The sequence below is a fragment of the Oncorhynchus masou genome, chromosome 8, assembly GCF_036934945.1.
Source record: "Oncorhynchus masou masou isolate Uvic2021 chromosome 8, UVic_Omas_1.1, whole genome shotgun sequence".
NCBI lineage: Eukaryota > Metazoa > Chordata > Actinopteri > Salmoniformes > Salmonidae > Oncorhynchus > Oncorhynchus masou.
In genome coordinates, this window is record NC_088219.1 from 27368022 (window position 1) to 27390043 (window position 22022).

General features: G+C 45.0%; 1 protein-coding gene across 1 annotated transcript in view; it reads left to right on the forward strand.

Moving 5' to 3' along the window:
- The window catches only part of ass1 (argininosuccinate synthase 1), a 29314-nt gene extending 7521 nt beyond the window's left edge, over positions 1 to 21793 (forward strand). Inside the window, exons 7-15 of the mRNA XM_064972102.1 lie at positions 4402 to 4472; positions 4838 to 4868; positions 9812 to 9902; positions 13215 to 13299; positions 13536 to 13600; positions 16336 to 16467; positions 17616 to 17772; positions 21357 to 21422; positions 21572 to 21793. Of these exons, the coding sequence (XP_064828174.1) occupies positions 4402 to 4472; positions 4838 to 4868; positions 9812 to 9902; positions 13215 to 13299; positions 13536 to 13600; positions 16336 to 16467; positions 17616 to 17772; positions 21357 to 21422; positions 21572 to 21620 (747 nt within the window). The 3' untranslated portion in view covers positions 21621 to 21793. The remainder of the gene's footprint in view (positions 1 to 4401; positions 4473 to 4837; positions 4869 to 9811; positions 9903 to 13214; positions 13300 to 13535; positions 13601 to 16335; positions 16468 to 17615; positions 17773 to 21356; positions 21423 to 21571) is intronic.
- The last annotated feature ends 229 nt before the right edge of the window (positions 21794 to 22022 follow it).

Below are 22022 nucleotides of genomic sequence, written 5' to 3' on the forward strand. Positions count from 1 at the left end.
GTCCTGTGTGTGACCGCTAGGGGGCAGTGCCGTTCAATCTAGTGCAACCCTGACTACCTAACAGAAGGCAGTCACCTTACTGCTGTACCCCTCCCACTCAACAATGACTGTAGTTAATGCCATTTTAGGTTCTCTGCTGTGACCCTCTCCTCCATGTTCTCATTTTGCAGTACATGTCCCACTTCTCATCAATGTGATGGCTCGCTGCAGTGATGCATGACAGCGTGTTCATAGACCTCTGACAATGTGTTAACGCCACGTATGGTTTTTGAAAGCTCACCCTTTGTACTTGCAGAGAAATCATTGTACAATATCTCCATCCGGGCCATCAAGTTTTTTTTGCATCTTGTAGTCTGGTTCTAGATATGCCATCAGTGCATTGACAGTGGCTGCATATCAACTGCAATCATTTCTGTCATCAGCGCTGTGATTTTCTCACTCCATCCGTTATCGCACTGCTGCCAGCAACGGCTTGGGTCTTTCGATGTCTCCCTTTTGAGATGGTTAAGCGTTGCAAATATCCTGCCACTGTAGTTCAATTCCACCTCGCATTTATTTGACCACTTTCTCATTTAACTTTTCAAAGTATACAGGGCTTCGCTGCTGTCGCGTCCCTGTCTGCCACTTTCCTAACTGTAAACAACGATGACGTGATGAGCGCATTGAGGAGATGAGATGTGGGTATTAGAGGTCGGCCGATTAATTAGGGCCGATTTTCAAGTTTCAATAACAATCGGAAATCTGTATTTTTGGACACTGATTTGGCCATTTAAAAAAAAAAAGTTTAAATTTTTTTATACACCTTTATTTAACTAGGCAAGTCAGTTAAGAACACATTCTTATTTTCAATGAAGGCCTAGGAAAGGTGGGTTAACTGCCTTGTTCAGGGGCAGAATGACATTTTTACCTTGTCAGATTGGGGATTCGTTTTTGCAACCTTCCGGTTACTAGTCCAATAAAAACCAATCAATCTTTACCTAATCACTAGTTAACTACACATGGTTGATATTACTAGTTTATCTAGCATGTCCTGCGTTGCATATAATCGATGCGGTGCCTGTTAATTTCTCATCAAATCACAGCCTACTTCGCCAAACGGGTGATGATTTAACACTGTCGTTGTACCAAACCTAACCGTCAATGTCTTTCTTTAAAATCAATACACAAGTATATCATTTTTAAACCTGCATATTTAGTTAATATTGCCTGCAAACATGAATTTCTTATAACTAGGGAAATTGTGTCACTTCGCTTGCGTTCCGTGCAAGCAGTCAGGGTATATGCAGCAGTTTGGGCCGCCAGGCTCGTTGTGAACTGTGTGAAGTCCATTTATTCCTAACAAAGACCGTAATTAATTTGCCAGAATTGTACATAATTATGACATTGAAGGTTGTATAATGTAACAGCAATATTTAGACTTATGGATGCCACCCGTTAGATAAAATATGGAACGGTTCTGTATTTCACTGAAAGAATAAACGTTTTGTTTTCTAAATGATAGTTTCCGGATTCAACCATATCAATGACCAAAGTGTGTTATTATGTCATAATTAAGTCTATTATTTTATATTTCATAGAGCAGTCTGACTGAGCGGGGGTAGGCAGCAGCAGGCTTGTAAGCATTCATTCAAACAGCATTTTTGTGCGTTTGCCAGCAGCTCTTCGCTGTGCTTCAAGCATTGAGCTGTTGATGACTTCAAGCCTATCAACTCCCGAGATTAGGCTGGTGTAACCAATGTGAAATGGCTAGCTAGTTAGCGGGGTGCGCGCTAATAGCATTTCAATCGGTGACGTCACTCGCTCTGAGAGTTGGAGTAGTTGTTCCCCTTGCTCTGCAAGGGCCGCAGCTTTTGTGGAGTGATGGGTAACAATGCTTCGAGGGTGGCTGTTGTCAATGTGTTCCTGGTTCGAGCCCAGATAGGGGCGAGGAGAGGGACGGAAGCTATACTGTTACACTGGCAATACTAAAGTGCCTATAAGAACATCCAATAGTCAAAGGTATATGAAATACAAATGGTATAGAGAGAGAGAGAGAGTCCTATAATAACTACAACCTAAAACTTCTTATCTGGGAATATTGAAGACTCATGTAAAAAGTAACCACCAGCTTTCATATGTTCTCATGTTCTGAGCAAGGAACTTAAACATTAGCTTTTTTTACATGGCACATATTGCACTTTTACTTTCTTCTCAACACTTTGTTTTTGCATTATTTAAACCAAATTGAACATGTTTCATTATTTATTTGAGGCTAAATTGATTTTATTGATGTATTATATTAAGGTAAAAGAAAAGAAAATAAGGGCTCTCTATGGTCAGGACGTGACAGTCACAAATAGAACCAAGTTCTATTTTAGCGACTGGCTCTGCAGACATGCGGGTGCAATGATTTGAATAACGTGTATGTGTACATTTATTTTACAAAGCACGAAACTCGAGCGGTGTGGTCAGCACGTTAGGCATTTTGTTGAATTGTTATTTTTCCTTTCATTATGATGATCGGAACCTGCACTGTGATTAGAATTTTGTTTGCTCTGCCATTTCCTGGTTGCTAAAATTCAAATAGTTTGCCTAATTTCAGTTTGTGACAAGCGAATATAGTGTAGAGAATCATTGTACCATCTAAACCGCTGTGAAATATTTTGTTGCGTAACCCAAAATATTGTGTTTCAGCAGTTTGAAGTTGGTGTACAAAACCGATAGTAAAAGATGTTCTAAGTTTCTGTCTTGCATATCTATGCTTCCCGTTTTTATGTGTGCTATATCTACTGCTTCTTAGACTTGCTTTCATTGAGAATGACAGATATATAACTCACATTTCTATGTGAATTTTGTTGGCTTGCCCAAAAAGTTACATATTGCAGCTTAAAATAAATAAAAACGGTTAGGGATATATTTTTTTAAACTGCAAGATCCCAATGTCAGTTAAACATTCACACCCAATGTCATTCACACCCAATGTTATTTACACCCACACCCAATATCATTCACACCCACACCCAATGTCATCCACACCCACACCCAATGTCATTCACACGCACACCCAATGTAATTTAAACATAAACGTTGACTGACAGTGAGTCAGTGATGACCAGGTGGCGAATCGCATCTCTGCATGTCTGGCAGACATATCAGTGTGGATGATGGATCACCACCTCAAGCTGAACCTCGGCAAGACGGAGCTGCTCTTCCCCCGGGGAAGGACTGCCCGTTCCATGATCTCGCCATCACGGTTGACAACTCCATTGTGTCCTCCTCCCAGAGCGCTAAGAACCTTGGCGTGATCCTGGACAACACCCTGTCGTTCTCAACCAACATCATGGCGGTGGCCCGTTCCTGTAGGTTCATGCTCTACAACATCCGCAGAGTACGACCCTGCCTCACACAGGAAGCGGCGCAGGTCCTAATCCAGGCACTTGTCATCTCCCGTCTGGATTACTGCAACTCGCTGTTGGCTGGGCTCCCTGCCTGTGCCATTAAACCCCTACAACTCATCCAGAACGCCGCAGCCCGTCTGGTGTTCAACCTTCCCAAGTTCTCTCACGTCACCCCGCTCCTCCGCTCTCTCCACTGGCTTACAGTTGAAGCTCGCATCCGCTACAAGACCATGGTGCTTGCCTACGGAGCTGTGAGGGGAACGGCACCGCAGTACCTCCAGGCTCTGATCAGGCCCTACACCCAAACAAGGGCACTGCGTTCATCCACCTCTGGCCTGCTCGCCTCCCTACCACTGAGGAAGTATAGTTCCCGCTCAGCCCAGTCAAAACTGTTCGCTGCTCTGGCCCCCCAATGGTGGAACAAACTCCCTCACGACGCCAGGACAGCGGAGTCAATCACCACCTTCCGGAGACACCTGAAACCCCACCTCTTCAAGGAATACCTAGGATAGGATAAGTAATCCTTCTCACCCCCCCCCCTAAATGATTTAGATGCACTATTGTAAAGTGGCTGTTCCACTGGATGTCAGAAGGTGAATTCACCAATTTGTAAGTCGCTCTGGATAAGAGCGTCTGCTAAATGACTTAAATGTAAATGTAATGTAAATGTTCTTTTCATAACATGTTGCCTGGCAGTGTTTGTCTATGAGGTGGTGTTCTCCACTCTGCCCACTAGAGGGGGATCATGGCCTTTTAGTCCCATGTGTGCATCAGTCACCATTTTTTATCAAGCTTTTCTCCCTTCCCATGATTGTTATACAACGTTGAACTTAAATAAATAACGTAATGACCAGATTTGAAGTCAAATCAACAATTGCAGTTGTTAAAGAACAGCTGGAGTTGATATGATTGGTTTAACTATTCAGAATTTAGCAGATAAAAATGTATTGCTCAGAGCGGTCTCAGTTGAAGTGTTAATATACTGTTATCATTGACTCTTCTCTGACCTTTCCATCCCCCCCAGAAACATGGCATCCCTGTGCCCGTCACCCCTAAAGCACCCTGGAGCATGGATGCCAACCTCATGCACATCAGGTGAGAAGAACACCACTGATGCTCACAATACTTCCTGGTTAAATTAAGGTTGAAGAAAATATATATGTTTTATTTTTACAAGAATAGTTTGTAACTTTCAGGCGGTATTGGCCCTTTTTGGTAATTTGTCTCCCACATTAGCTATAGCCTGTAGAGCAGTACATCCCAACTCCGGTCCTTGAGTAGCCCCAACGCCACACATTTTTGTTGTCTACCCAGACAATGACGCCTGCTTCAACTTATCAAGGGCTTGATGATTAGATGAAAAGTCGAATTAGGTTTGCTTAGTTGGGAAACACCGCTGTAGAATGACAAAGGGAATGAATGTGTTCACCAACATACCTTCTCATTGTCTGTTTCAACAGCTATGAGTCTGGAATACTGGAAAATCCCAAGGTAAGATCTTCCGCATGCATGAGCAGGCTGAGGAATCAATCAGGACAATTATGGCCCCTAACATGTCACCATTCATCCCAGTGCCAGATTCAGCGGGTTGTTCATCTCACCTCCTGCTGTCTGAATCACAACAGCAAACTTCTCAAGAGTATCAGGATGGATACACTGGACCCTGGTTCACATAGTGTCAGCTAATCCATGTCATTGACCATACAGTATCTATCACATCCTTAGTCCTCCTACTCATATTCAACATTTCTCTCCATAGTCAACCTGCCTGGTAGTTTATAGATTCTCCCTGTTTCACGTTTTCTTTTTTACAGCATATATTATTGTAATATGTACAAAGCAATAGCTGATAGGAGTAGAGTTGTGAAATAACTTTCCCAAAAAGTTTTTCCTGAAATCCCAGTTAGGGGATTCACAGATTTCCTGCTTATTCCCTCCTAAATTCCATGAATCCTACAACCAGGATTTCTGGAAAACCAGGGGATTTGGGGAAATTTACTGGAATTTTGCAACCCTAGATTAGAGTCTATTGAGATAAAGTTAAGAAGAGCCCCCCCCCCCCAATCTCTTATATTGGCACCAGCACAGATGAACCAAACCCTGAGCCCACAGTGAGACAGAGATAGTTTGATCTCTTCAGGGGTCAGAGGTCAAGGCTGTACACAAAGGTCACCCTTGACGACTCAAACCTCATCCCTCCTTGTTGTCTCTTCTCACCCTAAACCTTGCCGAGCCTGGGAAGAGCCTGGGACACACAGACACTGACTTGTCATCAGAAACGGCTCGCATAATTCCCGATTTCATGGGAGCCGGGGGAAGGGTTAGGGCAGCGCGCCCAGCTGGGCCTCCTGGGTCCCCCCGGCTCTTGGGGGACCATTGTTTCTGGTTGCGCCGCCGCAGGCTGCAACGTGGGAGGGACCCATTTCACCGTGACACCAGAATGTCACCAGTAACAGTAAAGTACAAAGGCGGGCAGACAGATGAGCGTCCCAATGGACGGGGTGTCAGGGAGGCGAGGGGTCCCCCGCTTTTGGATTGGCGGGGCAGGGGCAGAACTGTAACGCAGGCTTTTCTCTCTCCGACGCTCGCCCTGTGGAGAAATTTATCCTGAAAAGAAACGACTCAATAGCATAGCGATGTGTAGTATGACAGTATTGTGTAATTGATTTAATTCATGGTTTTAGTCCCATTTACTTTCACAATGAATTTATCAATGGAATTAAATGCGATGAAATATTTATGGTGGAGGAGATACAAGTGATAAAGGGATTTGAATACATTACTCGGGGCCTGTTATGATCCATTTCAAATTGAGCAGACTGTAATAATTCACTCATTTGCTCAGTTTCTGCTCCCGTAGGAGATTATTTGAGATAATACACATTTTCTAAGTACTTTAAACATTTTACTTTTAATGTGTCAATTTAAAACCGTTTCAGGCTTCTAAGAAACCTTACTGTAAATTGAATGTACAACCCAGATGGTAATAATACATCAATGTACTTTGTATAATTATTAACCTCTTATCAACATATGCACCCAAACATGACTGTCCGTGAGGAGATATTGAAAAGGTCATCTCAACCTTCTAGTTCTCAACTGGGCATCTGCCTCCTAGGAGTCCAGTTACCCCCCCCCAAGGCCGGAGCAGACTCCCTCCATTCACAGTGCCTCTCCGCCCACCTGTAAACACAATGGCTCCACTCTCCCCACACACAGATTAGGAAATGTCCAAATGGTCGCTCATATGTTCCTTCTGAGATAAGGTAACCAGGGTCAGGTTGCACTGTGGTTATTCCCACTAGCTGGATTCTCTCCCATTACACCAGAGGTTAGGCTTTAGCTACACCACTAGGCTACATTGTCTTTATCCGCTCACATTTGACGCTGTTCTTCTAGACAGTTTTTTACTGGATTAGGAGCAACCAGGGGATTAAAGTTTCTATGAATGATGGAATTTTGATGATGCATTTTTATTTTTGAACACATTGCAATTCAAGGACAAGCATTTCAACTCTGAAGTTTAAACACTATGTAACAGATCTATCATTTGCCGTATCGATAACATGTTGTAGCTGCTTTCCTGATCTGATTGAACTTGTATAAATAACGTGAAGCTATTTACCTTGAAAAGGCAAGCTATTTGTCCTGAAACACAACCCAATATCCTCTGTGCTGTCAGTTTACCGGTCAGGGTCCCTGGGGCAGTGTGACACTCGGCAGCAGTCATTAAAACATCCCCTCTGTCGAAATGATAGTCCCTGGCTTTGGCTGGACTTCCCCTGGCCCAGTAGCCCAGTAGGAGTGAAGGACAACGATGTTGTGTGGTAAACCCCGAGCCCCTTTGATGGTATTGACTGAAGAGGTGGTAGCGGAACAGACTGTGTTGCGACAGAGGAAATGAAACTTGTTTTCTGTTAGTTTGGAAATGACCCGGCCCGTGACGCAGCTGCCTAGGGGGAAGGACGCGTTGGATGGTGTGTGTAGGTGTCTTTTCAAGCACGGAGGGTTAGATTTGTCATGCAACCTTCTCGCCCCTTGGTCAGATGGTTGGGTCTGACATATTATAGAGCTCTCTGTCAATCTATTTGTCTCTGATTTAGTTGCTGTCTTATAGTTTGTGCTTGTTACTAGTGTTGCCTCTTGGGCAAAGCTGTTGGTAGATACTGTAGACAAAGGTTAAGATTTTCTTTATTGGTCAATTGCACACAAGGTTCAACCAAAATTTTACTTCCGCTTCCAACCCCCCTGAAATACACACATACACAGGTTTTGGAGAGGTGCGGGTGCTACCACACTGGATACCTGGGGAGCTGTTGTTGTGAGGGGTTAAGTGCCTTGCTCAATGGCATCTAGGATTTGATACAGCAACCCTCCAGTTGCCAGCTCACTTCCCGACAGATTTTTCCCAACTGACCTGGGATTCGAACAGGTCAGCCTCCGGTTGCTGGCTCGCCTCTCTAACCGCTAGGCTACCTGCCGCCCCATGATACGGCCAATGGTAATGTTAACCAAATGTAGCGGGGTGTTAAACATAAAAAATAGTCCACACAAATCAGATTTAATACATTCTCAATGTGCCATGTTTGCAAATGGCATTTTAAAGACGAGGCCTGACTTTAGACGTGGTGATTTAAGTGTCAGTTCCAAACCAGTGGGCCAGATTTTCTTCCAGCTCCCCCCCCCCCCCCAACTCTCTCCCCACCTCTGCCTTTTTCTTTGGAGGCCACCGGACTCAATTGAAAGGCAATGAGGCAGCTAACGTGTGGAAAGATAGAAATTTACTCACTTTAAGTTCATGCTGCCACAGCCCTCTTTCTGGGGGCCACATTGAGTGGGACCACAGCAGCACCACAATATGGCAGAACTGGAGAATGGCTGCAAAAGGGAGCTATGCACAGCGACATGATGGCTGAGCTTCACGCCCCATTTGACAGCATTGCTCTCCCTTTCTCTCACTCTCGCTCCATTTCTAAATGTTTCTGTCTTTCGGGGCCAGGGGCTTTGGGACCGGTCCACCTGCGGGGGGCTGGAATTGAAATGCATTGATCTTTAAGCACTGGAAACTATTCCCTCGCTCTTTCCATTTCTCTCTCTCTCTCCCACTTTGTCACTCGCGTCTCGTGAGCATACATGTTTGAATTGATATTCCATGTATTTCCTTGTGATAATGTGTCTGTGTAGAGAGGTAAGAAGGATAACGTCTTTATCATAGAGTGAGCTCTAGCCGGCAGAAACAATGCATACTCATTGGTTAGGATTGCGTAGGCTTTAAACCACTAGTAGGTAAGGCAACTCTGTAGAACACTATAGTAACCACACAACAATAGTTATCATACCCGGATTCACAGAGCAAGGCCTGCTCAGTCTGTTGTTGTTCAAATGACATCATGCCGCCTTCCTCGGTTCTGTCCCCTTCAATAGTATGCATCAAATGGGTTTTTCGGGGAGTCGTTTTGCCCCACTCCTTCTCCCTCTCGTTTGTCGTCTTCTTGGGCGCTGAGGCAGAAAATAAAAAGGAGAGATGGGAGCCTTTTTTAAAGTCGACGTTGGTGTTTAGTTAAAAGGAAAGAAGCGATTGCACTCGTTCCCCGACGTGGGCAGTCTCTCTGCGGCAGAGAGCGAGATTAGTTATCGTATGATTTTTTTTTTGTCTGGTAAAGGTTTTCATTTAAATGCACCCAGTGGTTATTTTGCATAGTTCCCCTGCAATTTGCCTCAGCTCAGGGGACATTGGCCATCGTCTGGTTGTAATGTGAGGTAATTGGCAGGGGTGTCAGCCCGATTTTTATTTAAGTGCTCAACTACCAACTCCCCCCAACTGGAAAACAACAAACGTCTATGTCGGCTCCTACAACTTCCTATGGCTCTCAGGGTAGGAGGGGTAGGTTGTTGTTGTGTGGTTCCCATAAAGATTCATTCTCCATCTGAAGAGAAATAAAGGAGAAAATGTCAGTCAGAAAGTCAATTCCAGAAGATGTGGAAAAGCTTATGGGGAGGGGGAGGCTGGATGGCAGATTTGGAAGATTTGCTTGCGCCTTTCCAAACAGCCAGTGAATATTGTGTGGCATTCGCTTGAGTACATCCTGTCATAGTATCAGATGTGCTTTGACTTATGAAGTGTCTTCTTTCAGTGGATTGGGGTCTGTCTTTCTCTCTCTTTTTTCCCAGCTGCATCTCTTCCTCTTCTCTCCACCTCCCTCTGCGGTGAGAGGCCAAGCAGGGAAAAATGAAACCAAATAGAGGAGAAAAATAGGATGTAGATTTTTGTCTTTTTCTCTCAGATCCTGACAGCTTTTGAAGGTGATTTTTTTTCACGCATCATCCCATCCCTCCACCCACAGTAGACTGGCTATGTCTGCCATGTTCTCAACTGAATCTCCTAGTACCATACTAAGTGCTGAAATGTGAATGTCATTGTGTGTATATTACAGAGCCATGCTCCAGCTGGCCTGTACCTGATGACCAAGAGCCCAGAGGATGCCCCCAACAGCCCAGATGTGCTGGAGATCGAGTTCAAAAAAGGTGTGTGTCCGTCCGTCTGTCTACATCTCCTCATCCCATGTAGTGGGACTTTTTAGTCCTCTAGTTCAGCCGGGGTTTATGATTCCAAGTCCAGTCCTGACCTGTGTTAGTTTGTTCGTCTTGTCCACCAATGGCTTGGCCATACCCACAGCCCCAGGGCTGCTGTAGACCCCGTGCTACCCTGCCTTTCCCTGGCTGTGTTTATCACTCTGACCACCCAGACCTAGGACAGCCCAGCCCCACAACCCGGAGCAGTCTAAACTAAAGCAGCCTGCCTGGGGGCATGGAGGGGCCGGAAGCGTTAAGCCAGCTAATACAATTGACTGAGGGAGGCCCAGGAAAGTGACACATTAGCACAGTTGCCGAAAAGAGACACACATCCCAGCCTGGGGCCAGAAGCAGAAATCCCTCTAATCTAGATCCTGGTCACAAGTGTCCGTGTGTATAAATGGATGGATGGGGGGGGCTACAGGCCACTGAGGCCTGCTGGGGCTTCAAAAGACATGGCAGGACATTAGCCTCTGATCATGGTGATGACCAGTGACAGTTTTATGACATTGCTACTACACTGAAGCAGTTCAGAGAGGAATAGAAGAGAAAGGAGGTTTCATCTGTGATTTACGTTGGTATCTATCTGCTGATTTATGCAACTTTGAAGGTTTGTGGGGTATATTTGAAATTTCTATCTTAAGTAAGTGAAATTGGAGGGAGAGGAGCAATGATAAAGTTTATAGAGAACTGTTAAATCTTCATTTGAAGGAAGGTTTAAACAATAAAAAATAAGCTGGTAATAGGAATCTGAAACTGACGTCATCGTATAACCTGGTTTCACCTCGGCCCTTTGCTCATTTGCAATCAGTTTTCATAGTTTTTTTTTTCTCTCCCCTTATTGAGTGACGATGACAAAAGCTGTTTTAGTGGCTCACACAAAGGCTTCAGCTTACTCCTCCTCCTCAAGCACAAGATCAGCGCAAGAATGTTTCCATCTTTTCATCTCCCACCAGCCCTTTTTTCACCGGGCTTTCTCACTGATTAAAAAGATAAACGAAACTTTCTTTCATCAGCAGCAGTTTTCCCCTTCTTTCTGTCCTTTTTTTTATCCCTCTTCCTTTCATTGAAAGAGGGGGGGGAAAGGAAAAAGAGAGAGGAAAAATTTAAAGCAGTAATTTTTCCTACAACTGTGTCTGCTGTCCCATTGTTTGCACTGTTCACTTCAGCGCTGAAGAAAAGGGCAGGCAGGGAAAAGAAAGGCCCAATGAATGATAGACACGGCGAGATGGAGGAGAGGAGGACGAGAGGCCGGGCCCGGCTCCCGCATTCACACCCTCACTTAATTTATTTGAACTTTTAATCTAATTATTAACTATTTGGGGGATCAGGGGGCTTTGTCGGAGCGCTATCCGTGTGCCCTCTCCGGCTCTGGGAGTTTTCCTCAGGGGCCGAAGTGACAAAGCCCTTGTCTAAAAATATTTTGTCAAGTCCTTTACGTGTCATTCGAACAGGGCTTACATTTGTGCCCATTGAAATGCAACCAGGAGTGCTGCTTTTTTACCGGGACTTGATTGGCAACTGCAAGTATGCTAAATGCTAATGAGCGCTGGATGGATAGGGGAGTGACTATCTGCAGATTTATTTTTCTTTCTTCTATCCTTCGTGTGTCTTCAAAAGCTCTTTTAGCCCCCCACCTCCCCCTCCCCCGCCCATGTCCCAGTCTATTGCACCTCCTCCACCTTTGACCTCTGCGTTGCTCATTTTAACCTATGAATACTATGAATAAGCAAGTAAATGACAGTGGCCAAAATACATTGGCCAGTATATTAGGTACATCACCCCTTTCATGAAGATGGTTCGCTCCTACAGACAGTAGGTCACATGGCCATGGCTTGCTATATAAAGCAGGCAGACGGGCACCGAGGCATTCGGTTACTGTTCGATTTAAACGTTATTATGGGCAAAACAGGTGACCGTAGCGACTTTCAGCATGTTATGATCGTCGGTGCGGCGGTTCCAGTATCTCAGAAACCGTCGGCATCTTGGGCTTTTCACGCACGACAGTGTCTAGGGTTCACCGAGAATGGTGCGACAAACAAAAAACATTCAGTCAGCTGTCCTGTGGGCGAAAACAGCTCATTGATGAGAGGATGAATGAGAAGGTCAAGAATGGTGCAAGCTAAGAGGCGAATAACGGCGCAGTACAACAGTGATGTGCAGAACATCTCGGAGCGCTTCTCGTCGGTCCTTGTCACGGATGGATTATTACAGCAGACGACCACACCGGGTTCCACTCTTATCAGCTAAAAACAAGAGGAAGCGGCTCCACTGGGCACCGGATCATCAACACTGGACAACTGAGGAGTGGAAAAACCTTGCCTGTTCTGACAAATCCCCATTCCTGTTGCGTCATGCTGATGGCAGAGTCAGGGTTTGGCGTAAGCAGCATGAGTCCATGGCCCCATCCTGCCTGATGTCAACGGTACAGGCTGGTGGTGTAATGGTGAGAAGAATGTTTTCCTGGAACACGTTAGCTCCCTTGATACCATTTGAGCAACATTTCCACAGAGAATCCTGACGAATTCGGGCAGTTCTGGAGACAAAGGGGGGGTCCGACCCAGTACTAGATGGGTGTACCTAATAAACTGAATTTAGTGTGTCTTTGTAGGGAAAGTTGGGGATGGAGATTGATTGGGGAGCACCTAGGCGTGTGTGTGTGCTTATTAGGAATGGTCAATGCGTTCCTAATAATGTGCACACACACGTTCACTCATACCGCAGTGCGAGGCTATTGGTAGAAAAGGTATGGGTGACTCAAAGCCCGGGTGTGTAATTAAATTAGGAAAGGCCTGTCTGGGATTTCACAGCCTTCAAATGAGCAGGGCTTTTGAATATATTAGTACTTTTCACCACATCCCATTGAAGTATTCTACCATTAACACCCGTTACCCTTCCTCCACATTCCCCCACATCCAAATCTCCCTCTCCACTCCCTCACTCTTTTCATGGTCTCTCCCATCTCCCTTGTGAACTGTGTTCAGTGCCTGGGAATCAGTCTCTTCACTTTGTTTGTTTTTAGTGAACATTAAACAAATAGGTGGAAATGTAGTAACAACTTTGGCTTTGATTCTGTCAGATTCATAAATACAGCTTCTGCCCAAATCCAAAATTTGCTGAATGTAACGAGATCAGATTTGAAACTGTAAGAGAACCATATTGTTAACCTGAATGACCTACTGTAGCACAGTGTTATGATGATGCAGTATCTCTCCAGACTGTTGCGTAACTGACTGTCTGACTGTTCCATTCCAACCCACACAGGTGTGCCCATCAAGGTGACCCACGTCAAGGAGGGGAAGTCGAAGGACACACCGCTGGACATCTTCTCTTACCTCAATGAGATGGGGTGAGTCGGACTTTCTCTTACCTCAATGAGATGGGGTGAGTCGGACAATCAGTAGGGAGAGCCAAACTGCGAATGAGAATCCTTGACTGCATGGAACCACCATTAAGAGGGCAGTGTGTAAACTCATACTGCAGTGTTTTCAGCAAAGTGTGGGTGTTTGCAGGCGAGAATACTGAAATATTGACTACTGTTCTTGGTGAGTAAGAATTCTATTGTGGTTTCCATTGTGGTCTCAGAGGGAGGCATGGAGTTGGGAGGATCGACATCGTGGAGAATCGCTTCATCGGCATGAAGTCCAGAGGTAAGGCAGTGACGAGGTGTAATGAGAGAGCCTATATGTATAAAGAGAAGAGATCCTGAGAGAATACAGATGAATTGAATTGAGAGGAAAAACATGTACACTGTATCAATAGCTTTGGTTAAAATGCACTTCCCTTTTATAGATATTTTAGATTTATAGATAAGCTCGGACAAAGACATACAGTACCTACTCCGCCGTAAGTGCCAACACTTCCATGTCCTATCCATTTGTAAAGCTTCCTGTCACATCTCTAGTGCTTTCAGGCAATTGCAGTCATTTTATGTCAGTGCTAAAAGGGAACACTTGCTATTCCACTTGCATAAAAGTGTTGTGGAGGAAAAGCAAGACCATGAACAAACACAGCATTATGTGCCTCTTTCCTTTCAGAGGAAATGTTTTTCTCTGGTTCACCTGTAAACTGAGGGTCTGATGTGACCCACATTCACTTTCACATGCAGAAAGCCTTCGCATTTCTCTTTTTGCAGCCTCCCACACACACACACACTCCATCTCGGCAGTCGGCCACTCCGCATGACTTCGAATTGCCCTCTCCGTCAACAGAGCTTCTCAGAAACCTCCTTATTTCTGCATGCTTAAGGGCCGTGAGGGGCCAAGATGTTTGTGGCACCCGTGTCCCATGTCAGACAGCACGTCACTGACTCCCTCAGTGGCCCCTGCCTCCTGCCACACTGCATTTCTACTCCGCACAATAACCTGACCAGCAAATTGACTCGCCAACACACTCCGCCTCTGGCGTAGTGGCAGGTAGAAATTGAAAAATGGGAAGCCCACTTTTCTCCCTCTTGGCTGCACAAAAGATCAAAGCTCATCTTTTCTACAGAAATGGGAAAGGAGGAGTGTGAGGTTTGACGGCAGTGAATAACTAGTAAAGATTGTGTGTTGACGGCAGGGGGAGAAGGGGGGGTTTGCACAAAAGATGCCAAGGAGGATTGACTAGTTGACAGACTGAATGTGTCATTTATTTGTATGTCTTGGGGGGGGGGTCAAGAAGGCGGGGCATGGAAATGGTTGTCAAGAATGTTGTCAGTTCTCGACAAAACATTTCACTGGTGTATGTAAGTGGTGTACACCTGTCAACCCTTGTCTGAGCTCTGAACTCTCCACTGTGACGAACCATGTTGTGCTGAGGGTCTGTAGAGAACGTTATGGTGATGATTAACTGGTTTGATTGATATATTATTGAAAGAAATTTGATTTGTTTTTGGAGGCTTTTTTTTCAGACAGTTTAGAATATCAGACAAATTTGTACTTTTTCGTGTTTCAGGAATTTAGGCCTAGTTGAATTCAAGAACTACAATTCTGAAGTGTGTGTGTGTGTGTGTGTTTTGATTCTTGATCAGAGGAACATCAGGAAAGCAGGAAGCAGGCTTAATGTGTATATTTGTGCCTGCATTCGTGGGCTGTACGCCCAAAGGGGAGCACAGGCTCAGCCCAGGTGGGGTTAATGCTTAGTCTTAACCCCTCTACCCCCTCTAGCAGAATTGGCCTACATACAGAGAAACTGTTTAAAAGATTAATACCTGGAAATCACTGGTGTTTTTGTCCTCCTAAGCTTAACTAAGCCACAGTTGGTTTAGCTAAGGTAAGAGAGACTTTTTATTGTTCATTTGTCTTTCTAATCTCTCTTTGGGGTGCTTAAGGTAAATTGGGTTAAAGGGCAGTTTGAACTGTTTTATCAGATAGTGACAGTTGAATTGCCCCTGTTTTTGCCCTCTGTTGCCTTGTTTTAGTGGCTCAAATTGCCACTTTTTGAGGTTTAGATGATTAGCAGTTTTGCAAAATCCTGTTTTGGGCAGCCAGTGCTTTGTAAGTGCTTCTCAATTTTCAGAAGGTCCCCCCCCTCACCTTCAAGTAGGCTCCATCTAAGACAAGAATTGTATCGGTGCCCCTTCTAACAGTGAATTGAGGTCCCAACACAAGGCGCCCATCCGCAGAGTTTAATCCCAAAGACTGAATGGAAAGGATAGGAATATCCTGCCCATACGTAACCATAGTCAATTAAACAGAGATGTCCCAGTGGTTTAGCGTATTAGAATGGTATTATTTGAATAGAGAAACGCGATCTCTCCTCTGGTCTCTTTCGGCCTTTTCTTTTCGCCCTCATAAGACAGACAGCTGAGTGACAGCTTCATTTCTCCTGTCATCCCCCCCCCTCTGTCTTCTCCCTCCGTTCCCCTCAACAGTGCAGTGGGGGTAAATTGCAGGGTCGGGAGAGCCTGGGGCCTAGCTCAGGGCTGGCGGGGGCCTCCTACCCTGTCATTTGCCCGCGACAGGCTCATTCTGACTGGGTTGATATACTGTGGTGCTGGCCTGTCCGTCAGCCAAGGTATTGGAGGAGGAGGGTGAAGATGGCTGGTGCCTAATAGAGCTGTCTGAGTTGAGTTGGTCCTGGAAGGAAGTACAATGAGGTTGTCATGGACACAGGACCACCAGAGACCTGTTCTGATCAATTTAAATTATATTGGTCGCATACACATATTTAGCAGATGTTATTGTGGCTGTAGCTAAATGCTTGTGTTCCTAGCTCCAACAGTCCAGTAAAGTCTAACAATTCACAACCATACACACATCTAAAAGTATGAATGGAATATTTTTGTTTGGGTGGGGGGGGGGGGCAACTTCAGACTATTTTGAAATGCAATGCAACCTATGTGCTTAATTTGTCTCTCCACCTTTTGTTCCGCACCTAGTTGTGTGTTTCTGTGCTCCCCCAGGTATCTATGAGACCCCAGGAGGCACCATCCTTTACCACGCTCACCTGGACATAGAGACCTTCACCATGGACCGAGAGGTCAGGAGGATCAAACAGGGCCTGGGGGTCAAGTTCGCCGAGATGCTCTACAACGGTACGTTTGGTGTATTACGCAAAAAACACACACATTTAAAACCGTGCTCATACAGCATTCAGAAACGGTGCATTCATGGTTATGTTCTCTCCTAGAACACACACTAAATGGTTAGCCAAAAATGATTCAGCCTCCTGATAATATATTTGATTTATATCATGTTCACTTGTTTTCAAAGCACTTTACATTGATGATAAAATTATGCAAAATACTTTACACTGATCTGGGTGATTAAATTGTGCATGGCACACGGCAGCCATTTTGTGCCAGAACACCTCACACAGTGGCAATCACGGTGATTGACAGGTGAGGAGTGACTATGTTACTTCTGCCTCTCATAGAGGTAATGTGTGACTGAATGACTGGGGCCTAAACCTCCTGTCCGCCTGGCTCAGGTGTCCTAAGCCCCCCCGGCCGGCCTTCCTTCATCCCCTATAATAGGATCACAGCCGTTAGAGACTGATTACTGAGCCTCTGCAATTTAAATCCTCATGAGAGGAGGGAGCTGGCCAGGCAGGCAGAGAGACCAAGGAGAGCGAGCGAGACACCAAGGTACAGGCGCTAGCTAGCTCCTTCTAGGAGGGGGGCAGAGATTAAACTCATTATGGTCTTAAAGCGTGAAATACCACTGTCTCTGCCTGGCCCACTGCATGGGCTAAAGCCACAGGGGATTCCCTGAACAGAACACAGTATGGAGAGAGAGAGAGAAAGAGGACAGCTGTGGCTTGATCCATCCACTCAGCCCTGGCCTGACTGTGTGATACTCACACCACTGCAGATTCTGTGGAAAGGGACTGGGTGAGAGGATTGTTCTTGGGGATTGGGAGGTGGAAGGGCATGGAAGAGGGAGAGAGCCACCCCATGGAGATGGGCGTCATTTTTCTCTACCCCCCCCCCCCCCCAGTCCAGCTGTCCCTCAGACCGACAGAGCAGGTCACCTGGGTGAGGCAGGAGAGGCGGGGTGAAGGGTCTGAGCCTCACCTGGAGCGATGTGACGAGTGCTCGCATGAGGAGTGGGATGGGAGGAGAATGTGGTGGTGGTGGGGGGGGGGGGGGTCATATGTGCACAATTGAACCAGACTTCTAATGGAGGCTGAAGGATGATTTCCACTATAGTGGCTTGTATACATCCAGTTCCTTGTCCCCAGGTTTCTGGTATAGTCCGGAGTGTGAGTTTGTGCGCCACTGCATTGACAAGTCCCAGGAGAGCGTGGAGGGCAAGGTGCAGCTGTCTGTCTTCAAAGGCCAGGTCTACATCCTGGGCCGCGAGTCGCCCAAATCCCTCTACAACGAGGAACTGGTCAGGTAAGGACCTCTAGCATTGTGTGCTTGTGACTAATCTCTGGGTACAGTATAATCAGTTCACTGCATATATGCAGTATCCCCATTGTTTGCTCAGGTCACTTCATTCTCCACTGACCCTACACCACCAATAAATGGACACTGGCTCCAAAGACATCAGAGTGCGGAGCAGGGGTGTCAAGCTCAATTCCTGGAGGGCTTTCTCCCCATTGGTCTCTTCGCTGTGGAACAGTGAGTCCATTCAGACACCTAAGCCCCCAATGCCCCCTGGGCTGGCTCAGTGCTGACCAAAGCAAAGCCTCCATATGCCCCCTTCCATCTACCCTCCACCGCTAATGGCATTTCCAGCCAAAGGAGAAGAGAGTGCTGCTTTTAAGGCCAAAGCACAGGTTTCATGCTAGTTAAGCAGGGGGAGCTGTGCAGCTGAGAGCTCAACCTCGCTCTCTTTCACACACACTCCTGTTGGTGACTGAGTGTTGGGTTGCACTGGAGGAGAGGTTCTTAGGGGCACTATTCTGAGGTAACAGATGTGCTGAGTGTCCTGTGAAGGATCCCATTGTGGTGCAAAGTCCACTTATACCACCTGAAGTACAGCCCCACACACACACACACCATTTCACCCTCCAAACCCATGCTTAACTGTAAGACCCTGGTGGACAGCTAGCTGCGTCTCCTCAGTAAACAGTGTCATTAACACAGTGGTATAGCATCACACACACGCTGCATTGATCTGGGACAAATGTCAGAAGGTTTCCTGCTAGGTGTTTGGCAGTCAATTAGACCACATGGTTTTTCCTATGTATTCACCTTCTGGAAACCTGCTTCCACAGCCATTCAACAACTCATAGACCGCACTCATAAGATGGTAGGTAGGGAGCCTTGTTTTGAGAGTTGATGGTGGTCTTGCCTTTCTTTCTCTCCACGGAGTCTTTTTTTTTTTTTTTGACATTCTTTGATTTCCTCCAGCACGGTGTGTCTGAAGAATGAGTGCAGGTCTTAGATTAGCAGCTGGGGCTCTGTGGAGGAGGAGCTGAGGGTGTTCGCGCTGCAGGTAAAAACGACTGTAATTAGGCCCTATTCCCACTACGAGATATGAAGGCGAGTATGAGGGGATGGGGTGGGGTGGCGAACAGATAATTCTACTTTTCAATTCACATTACATCCTTGTCTAACCTTTTGTTGTGGCTGGCAATGCGACATTCTTGGTCCGCAGCTCAAATTGACCGTAAATATCACAGTAGCGAGTAAACACAAAATATTCAGCAATAACCAGGTTTCTATCCAGCCTTTTTATGCGAATAAAGTACATGTCAGATAAATCACAACAGGCCTGTTGGAAACAGACAATTTGTCGGTAAACTTTCCAAATGTCGACAAAACAAAACACGCTTAGCAAGGTGGGCTATTTTTGTCGGTAAAGTTAATTGTGAGAAATGGAGGTGGAAACGCTTTTATACGCAAATATTTATATTATGACCTTCATATGGAAGTAAACTTGGAGTCATGCGATGACTCGTGTCGTCCACGTATACAGTTTGAGGCTACAGATGAAATAAGTTATGATGAACTTCACAGTGTGGTGAAAGTTCACAGTGATAAGCTTGATGCAACTTTCCAATAAATATTGAGGGTCTTATTCTGGTGACATGATGATCGATGCTTGGCTGCCATTTGACAAATAAACAATCTCGCTGTCCATAATATTCTCCTCATGTAGGCTATACCCGCACTGTATCTGGAGCTGGTGGCTAGAGCGCAAGTGCCCATACCAGAATGAACACATTCACTATAAAACGTACATTTTGTTTGTGACAAGACAGTCAGCAGAGTTGAAAATGCGATGGAAACCCATTTAACTTGTACTTTTTAATTGGTTACATGGAAATTTAACCAAGTTATTTTTATGTGCACTACTTCATCACGCACAGCATTTTATCCACAACAAGTCCATTTGATGGAAACACGTTTCTGGTGGGGAAATGCACATTGTGTTTATGCTGATTTTAGAATATTCTCATGTAAATATGTTGCTAATTGGATGGAAACCTAGCTTTTATTGAATAATACAACAACAATATTACACACCTGGGTAATACAATAATTCATAAGCATTTATGTGCATTGTGCAGACAATGAAAGGTTTATTTTCTTGTCTGTTTGCTACACTCATTACATTTTGATTTATATCATGCCTTCATCAAGTAACGTCAGCCTATCAAAAAGGAACGATTAACCTTCTCATGTGAATATAAAAGTACACTAGGCCTACCTTAAAACAAACTTATTATACAGGCTAACTAAGTATTTTTAGTGGAATGAATCAACACAATAGTGATGACATGCTGTTTGAGTGTCTTTTTAGGCCTACATGATTGTAACCCTGCATACAGCGAGCTCAGACTAGTATGTTCCTGTAAATGGTTTAAATGTTTTAATCCTCCCTCTGGCCTTTCCAGGAGACTTTCCAGGAGTTTTATTTTAAACCACATGACCGGATCAGAAAAACTCTGGTCCCATCATAGCCCATATAAAACTGTTTTTTTTACAGCTGATTTATTGCTATGTCATACCTCACAACTTGGGTCCGAAGTTGGTGAGGTTAGCCTACTACCAGGTCAGGGGAAACTCTGGGCCCCAGGAAAACAACCCCCCCTCCCCACCAGCACCATTCTGGGACCTGTGGTGTCACCTCTGAAACCACCACACAATGTTACAAATGAAACAACACATCCTATGTGTAGGATCTACCTTTGACATGTTTTTGGTAGTGGGATGGTCTTTCATGTCATACATGTCTCAGTGCAGCCGGCAGCTACAATTTCCATTAAACGGGTTGTTACTGCAATTTCAGGTAAAAACGCAATATAGCAAGTCTGAAATATAAGGAAAATGTCTATACATTTCAGCTGTTTAAAAAAACATTCCTCTGCTATTACCTTTTATACTGTAGGAATGTTGGCTCAGGGAGACAATTGTTTCCACTGCACTGCTTCAACTGTGTCGCGTACTACCTTCGGAGGGTAGCGAGGCTCTAACATAGAGGAACATACTCTCCCCTCTCTCTCTCCGACACACACACACACCTTTACAAATACACACACCTTACAAAACCACACCTTTACAAATACACACACAGAGGAGGAGAAGGGAACGAGCCACAAGAGGCCTATATAATAGATGTTCACTAGCACAATTTTTTCATCACGGGCGTTGCTTACAAAAAGGATGTCACAGACAAAAAAAACTTCTGGTTATGAGGAAAACTCATTTCCTCTGCTTAGGAGTTTGTACAAAACTGGATTGTCTACAAATGAGTTGGGTGTTTGTGCTTTTTCTCAACGTGTGGTTGTTTTTTTCCCCCTCTGAAATCGCAAAAATAAAGAGCAAATGCGTTCAGAGAAATCAATTGACATTTTTCTTTTGAATGATGCAATAATCCGTGGTTAATGTTATTCACTGTCCTACCTCTCCTGTGGGCTAGACGAATGGTGGAATAACTTCAGTTTAGAATGTGCCTGCAAAAGCCCTTCCCCAACCACGTAGGCCTACATAATAACGTGACTTACACTCCTGTTTTTTTGTCCCAGTATGGATGTGCAGGGAGACTATGACCCATGTGATGCCTCTGGATTCATCAAGATCAACGCTGTCAGGTTTGTGTCCTTCATAAGCAAACTCAATTGTCCCCAAGAAGTTATATTTTCAAGAAGGCTTCTTGAGCGTCAACCATATAATTTTTTTTACATACACTTTTTTTTTGATTTTGATAAATGCGCTAACTAACTCTGTTCTCTCACTGCAGACTAAGGGAGCACCACCGTTTGCAGGGGGAACATCGCTCCAAGCACTAGGGCAAGACGGTCAGCCTTGGATCATCTTTCTCTCCCCTGTGTCTTAAGCAGCTTTACACTTCCTAATGTTTACTCTCACCCCTCTTGCCTTACCGTAGTAGTTTTCTAGTTGCATATTTCAAATGAGGTGTTTGTTACCGTAGGTTGTAATAAAAAGTATTTGAATCATTGAAGTGAATTGCTGTCACACTACATTTTGTGCTTAAGAGGGTAAATGAAAATTCTTACATTGATTTAGTGTATCTGATAGGTGTCCTTTTGGTACAGAACAGTCGTATCTGGGCACTGTTCCGTCAAGAGGTTAAGGGTATCAGGGAAGCTGTATCATGTAAACAGTATATGTAGATCAGTAGATGACGCTGTTGCCTAGTGGGAGGTTGGTTGGTTGCACTGGTGTGCTTG